Source organism: Lemur catta, chromosome 2 (assembly GCF_020740605.2).
Source record: "Lemur catta isolate mLemCat1 chromosome 2, mLemCat1.pri, whole genome shotgun sequence".
In the NCBI taxonomy this organism is placed as follows: Eukaryota; Metazoa; Chordata; class Mammalia; order Primates; family Lemuridae; genus Lemur; species Lemur catta.
The window spans coordinates 133,300,144-133,306,805 of NC_059129.1; the positions used below are offsets into that span (position 1 = coordinate 133,300,144).

Sequence of the window (6,662 nt, forward strand, 5' to 3'; positions counted from 1 at the left end):
TCTTTCTCCATATGATGCTACTGATAGTAACAGTAGCTGCCATTTATGGGATGATTTCCAGGCACCACACTAAGTGCTTTATAGGCACAACACCATTTAACTTTCACAACAAATCTTGAAGGTAGATAGTATCATCTGCTTAATACTGATGAGGAAACTAGGCTCAAAGAGGCTAAGTTAGTTGCCTAAGATCATACAAGTGATAAATCTCTCAGCTGAGATGTCAGCCCAGATATTTCTAACTCAAAGGCTCTGTCCTTCTGCTATTCTTTGAGACACCCTAGGTGTATTCCAGTTAGAGTAAATATAATTTTACAGTCTGGATTTAATCCATTAACTTATTGATATATACCATTTATTAACACTTATTCATATATCCTAGCACTGCCCATGTGATTACATAAACTTCACAATTGCCATTTTAATTTCCTAATTGCCATTTTAATTTCCTAACCCTTAACTATTGGACATTTACTTCATTACTAATGTTTTTTACCATTATAAATAATGCCATATGCCATACTTTTTCTTCAGCATGGATCACTTTCCTAAAAAATACTACAGAAGAATGAAAGAATATTTTAATAGTCTCTGCTACATACTTCCCAAATTATTTCCAAGAGGGTAGTACCAATTTACACTGTCAGTGAGCATATAAGAGTATATAGGCTGGGCACAGTGGCTCAGGCCTATAATCCTAGCACTCTGGGAGGCCAAAGCAGAAGGACCACTTGAGCTCAGGAGTTTGAAACCAGCCAGAGCAAAAGCAAGACCCCATCTCTACTAAAAATAGAAAAAATTATGTAGTTGCAGCTACTTGGGAGGCTGAAGCAGGAGGATTGCTTGAGCCCAGGAGTCTGAGGTTGTAGTGAGCTATGATGATGCCACTTCACTCTAGCCTGGTGAGATTCTGTCTCAAAAAAAAAAAACATATAAATTTTTCCACATGTATGCCAATATAAAAGTAAACTTATTTTTTGCCAATTTAATAAGTGTAAGCTGGCATCATTTACATTTATTACTTGTAAGGTTAAACATTTTTCCATGTTTATCAACTATACTTCCTCTGGGAATTGTTTGCTTATGTCCTTCACCCATTTATTTTTATTTTTCTTGCTGATTCATAAGCTCTTTCTACTAATATAACAAATACTTTTCTCACATTTTCCTAGACTCTTGTTTGCAATTTCTTTTGTTTCTTGATATGAAGTTTTTATAAACATGCACATAATCTATCCTTTCCTTTTTGATCCCTTTAATTGATTAGAAAGCTATCTTCCTTCCAGATCCCTGATAGTAAGTTTATTTTCTTCAAGATTTCCAACGTATGAAGTAATCTATGGCTTAATTTTTAAAAAAATATTTAATTCTTTAATCCATCTGGAATTTATTTGTGTGTGGTCAGAGTTGACACTGCCAACCAGTTATCTTAATATCATTTATTAAATATAATTATTTATAACACAAAAGAGAGAAGATGAAAATGTGGGAAACTAAGGTCCTTGGAGAAGGAGATTGGTCAGGCACCTGTGGAGGGATTTGCCTTGAATGGGAAGATGGCTCCTTCCTTTGCACTTGGAGGACCCAAGGAAATGCTGGGGGTGGCTGCGGGTGGCTCTGAAGAGGGGAGAGCAGAAGTCTCCTTAACAGCTTTGATTTTCCCTGACATAGAAGGGGTTGGCTTCCCAAATTCTTGGATTTCAGGCTGAGTATCCAGTGGAAACCACATAAAGGTGCTGGGCCTTGAGATGCTGGAGGTTGTATCCGCAGCTCCTCTAGGACCCCAGCAGCTAGAGCACCCACCTCTCCCTCCCACACTCCCTCCTGCTGTTCTTCACTTTAGCATGATATCCAGCCCCCAACCTCTCCAGTCACGAGCACAACCCAACCAGATTTCTAGAACAATATCATGTACTTGCGTGCCACCTTTATAATTCACAAGGCATATTCATCCTTGAACCACACAACGATCTGAGCTGGAATGCAAGTAGGCACTCAAGCCCCAAGGGGATCAGCAGGGACTTGTGTGTGGAAGAGCCAGGACTCAGACCAGGGCTCAGAACTTCAAGCACCCTCCTGTGCTCTACGGATGCTCTGGCAGACAGTTTCAGTCATTGCAAGACACCTCTCTCCAGAATCCCCCACACTTAATCCTGAATTCTCCCACCATCCTCTACACCCACCTGCTCAGTCCCAACCCTGCAGGTCCCTTCTCAGCTTCCTTTCCACAACCCCCGCACTGGGTGACCCTCAGGCACATTACTCTTTCTCACCCAGCCTTCATATACACCAGAAATTGTAACAGAACCTAGGTCTGTGTGCTGTTGTGTGGGCAAAGTGAGTTTATGCATGTACAGAGCTTACAACAGCACCTAACAACAAACTCAACAAATCTCTGCATGAACAGGGGGAGGGGTTCTGCTGTGAGTTTGTGCTATCCCACTCCACCTGGCCCATAACCACTTCATGATCCTTGCATTCACCTCAAAAGGACCTGGTCATGACTCCTCTGTAAGGGCCCTTCTAAACCATTTCACCCTGCTTTAGCCTCCGACTCCACATGCTCACAAGATTCAAAAAAATCAAGAAACAATTCAAGAGGGAAAAACTTAGTAGTCTCAGAAGCATAAAGAACTTCAACAGGTTAAGCATCTGGGCAGGGGACACACAGGACAATGGGGAAAAAACTTTGCCCTCTATGCAGAGCAGAACAAGGGCACCTCGGAGCTTGAGCTGCACCTTCCATGTTTCCATGCTGCTGGGGACCCGAGGAAGTCTGAGCATGGCAGTCTTCTCCCAGAAATGAGGACCAGCCCAGAGGTCGCTTATTCTGATCCCCAAACCTCTACAAAACTGAATTTCTAGATGAACTCCCCCTAGAGAAGGGAAGGACAAAGAAGGATCTAAGAGGAAAAGCCACTTGGAAGTCGTAACCTAAACTTTTTTTTAAAATTTTCCATGGGCATATTCTTTCCTTATTTATTTTCCTTTTGGTTTCCCCTGGTTTATAGGAAAGCTCCCCTTGGCAATGTCAGTTTCTTCCAGGTGAATAGTGAGAACAAAGGGAAGGGACTTTGTTTCTTTGCTGCTGGGGTATTTTGATCTGTGTTCAGGCAGGCAGGAGGTGTGTAACAGCAATGATGTGTGTGTGACAGCTATGGGGCAATGCTCTGGATGCTGGCATGGGTCCAAGTGAAAGTGCTGCCTGCTCCTACTCCATAGGGAAAACTACAGAGTTCTTCCCAGTGTCTGTCTCAAGGCTAAACAGTCACAGCTGACGCCTTGATGTCTACTTCCCTGACAAAGGTCTTAAGTCTCATCTCAGGTGAAGGTCGGGGAGGGAGGCAGGGTGCAATGGACACAGATTTCCAGACCCTTCTCAATGGATCCACAGGTTTTAGAGAATCCACATTTCCAAAGTGGCTGAACTCCTCCCCACCCTCATCTTGCTAATGATATCATTCCTGTTATTGCACATCAAACAGCAACAGAGTATGATGAAACACACTGCGCCTCACCACAGTGGACCCAATCAAGGTTGTGTTGCCTCAGTGACATTCATCTCCCACTGCTACAATGTTTTGTGCTTACGTGTCTTGACTCTCATTCAGAGCATCTACAAAAACTGAAGCCATGGAATTAGCATCATGTTTAGCTCTTTTTAAGAGACATGCCTTCAACGTTCTTATTTTCAATGAAAATCGAGCCCCTTCTTTTCACTCTTTATAGGCAGCAGTAGTTTTCGTCCCCATTTTTGTCTGACGGAAGCAACTACAGGCGGAATCTTAAGTCAGCAGAGCCACGGTAAGAAACAGGGGTGGGTGTTCTGAGCGATGTGGCATCTAATTAGATTTTGCTCTTGTAGTTACTTGACACAAACCATGCCCTATAAAACCCATGAGAAAACACTGTACTTTTCTCCTCTTTTAAATCAAATTTCCGTGAATCCTCATAGATGAGCCTCCTTCCCCAAGCCTAGAAAAATTCCAGCAGCATCCCACCGTTCCCGCTTCTGCCAATCTACTGGGCTCTCACCCCTAAGACAGAAGTTAGCCTGTCTCAAGGCTAAACAGTCACAGGTGACCCTTTGATATCTACTTCCCTGGCAAGGGTCCTGAGCCTTATCTCAGGTGCAGGTGGGGAAGGGAGGTAGGGTGCAATGGACACGCTCCTTTGGATGCCCGCAGCTAAAATAACTTGGAACGAGTATTTCGTTTCTAACTTGGTGAAGAGGGCCCAGCGATCCTGCCCAGGCGGGTCCCCTAAACCTCAGGTAAAGTGCAGCCACCTAACTGGTGCAAGGATAGCCCTACCCAAGCGGTGTGGCCCCAGCCAGCCCTTCAATCGCGTGCTTACCCAGCTCGGGCGAGGCGCGCGCGGTGGCTCCGGCGGGATCGCCGGCTTCCAGGCCGCCCGGCCCGCCGTCCCGGGCGCGGCTGAGGCTGTAGCTGCTGTAGCCGCGGTGCAGCGCGAACTTGCAGACGCTGAGGCCGCGCGCCGTGCAGTTGAAGAGGTAGCAGGCTAGCGCGGCGGCCGGGGGCGCGGGCCGCCGGGGCAGCTCCACCACGGCCACGGAGCAGCGCGGCTCGGAGCAGCAGGCCGCCACGCACTGCCGCCAGTCCCGCACGGCCGCCGGCGCCCGCAGGAAGCTGGCGCCCGCCGCGATGGAGTCCTTGGTGCGGATGATGGCGTCCGGCATGGCGCTGTAGCCGCCGCCGCCCCGGCCCGGGCAGTCCTCCTGGGGGCCGCCGCCCGCGCGCAGCTCCAGCTCCAGCTCCTCCTGCGGCCGCTCCTGCTGCAGCTGCCGGCGGAACTCCTCCAGCAGCTGCTCCACGCCCGACAGCTGCGCATGGAGCTCGGACAGCGGCGCCACCGGCGGCCCGGCCGCGCGGCCGCTCGGCAGCCACAGGCAGAGCAGCAGCAGCAGGTGACGCGGAGGCCGCCGGCGCCCCGAGCCCGCGCCCTCCCGGGCGGCGAAGGCCATGGCGGCGGGCAGCTGAGGGGACGAGCCGAGGCGGGCCGAGTGCGGGAGGGAGGCGGGAGGCGGGGGCGCGGGCCCTGGGCGCTGAGACCCTCCCGCGCGGCCGCGGCGGGCGCTAGGCCCCGGCCTCAGAGCTCAGCGCCTCCGGGGCCCGGGCGCGGGCGCGGCGGCGCCAGCGGGAACCGCAGCAGCGGGAGGCATAGCTGGCCCGGCCGGGCACCGCTCCTCTCCCTTGCCCGAGGCCGACCGGCGCCCCGCGCCCCTCCGCCCGGCTCCCCCGCGCTGGGTGGCGGCAGGTCGGCCTCGGCGTAGTTCAGCACCGGGGTCTGAACAGTGGCGGCGCCGGGGAAGGAGCCACAGCGAGCCCCGCCCAGGCACGCCCCTCCGCGCGCCGCCCCGCCCCCCCGGCGCGCTCGCGCGGCCCCGCCCACGCACCCCCTGAGCCTCGCGCGGGCCCTGCGCAGGGGGGTCGGCAGCCTCGGAGAGCGGGAGAGCAGGGGAGCCGGGGAGCCGGGGAGCCGGGGTCGGGTAGGCTCCTGGCAGTGCAACCCCGGGAACTGCTCTGGGCCTGCGGGCCTGCCCAGCCCGGTCAGGGTTTATGTCTGGGCCCTCAGGCTTTATTATCCAACCAGACCTGCTCAGGGCGACAGCTCCCAGGAGCCTGGGCACTTGTGGGCGGCGGTGGGGGTGGGAGACAGAGTGCCTCTCCACAGATCCTTGTGGCCCCAGGGGCTACTCCGGAGAAGGGACGGGCCCTACTAGGGAACCATCAGACGGCGTCCTCAGTCCTTCCTCTCCAGCGTCCCTGTTTCCACACTGGGCTCCTAAGCTGCTGAGCTTGGATGGCACGGGGGAGGGGGCAGTGCTGAAGGAGGTTTGGTCAGTTTAACAATGTAGCAGTAAGTAGTCAGGTTCGCTTAGATTTCCACAAACATAACTGAAAATCTGGACGCGGCCCATCATGGGAACCTGGTGAGTAATCTCTACAGCCTGTGAAAGAGAGGCCTTCAGCTGTTAGATCATGTACAATCTAGGGAGTTGTGCTTTAAATGACAGGAGGTATAAAAAAAATGCCCAATTCAGGGGGTCTATACCTTAGAGTTCTAGCTGTCTGTGAACAGCTTCTGCCTCTTGTTTATTTCTGAGTCAGTTTCTGTTGATTCATTTTTTTCCTGATTATGGATCACGTTTTGTTACTTTTTAGCAAATCCCCAAATTTTTGCCTGGATGCTGCACATTGTGAATTGATCAGTGTTAAGTGTCTGTCTTTTTTAGAAGGGGAAGACTAAATACTTGGATATAGGAAAATAGCACTCTCTGCTATCTTTTTTATTTCCAGAGCTGACATTTAGGAACCCATTGCTTGCAGGTCCAGAAAAGAGTAGGAGATAAAATAAGAAGGTAAAAATAGATAAGAAAAAGAAAAGAAAAGAAAAAAAAGCCGAATTTTACTTGCCATTCCATGAAAGGGAGAAATCATAAAGTTTTTGAGAGGATGTATGTGAGGACTTTCAGACTGAAAGAAATGGCCTCTTAGCCCTGAAGGCTGTGTCTGGACTGTACCACTTTGGGCTGGAGATTCTTCCATCTATGGGATGTTTATTCCACACACCCACACAACTGTAGCCACTTTAGGATGCCCTTGAAGCAATATAAGGATTTTTTTTTTTTTTCCATAGGC

General features: G+C 50.5%; 1 protein-coding gene across 1 annotated transcript in view; it reads right to left on the bottom strand.

The window, feature by feature from the left end:
- Positions 1-5,132, bottom strand: part of LRP11 (LDL receptor related protein 11) — a 40,188-nt gene extending 35,056 nt beyond the window's left edge. Inside the window, exon 1 of the mRNA XM_045544564.1 lies at positions 4,357-5,132. Coding sequence (XP_045400520.1) covers positions 4,357-4,984 — 628 coding nt within the window. The 5' untranslated portion in view covers positions 4,985-5,132. The remainder of the gene's footprint in view (positions 1-4,356) is intronic.
- Between the last annotated feature and the right edge of the window lie 1,530 nt (positions 5,133-6,662).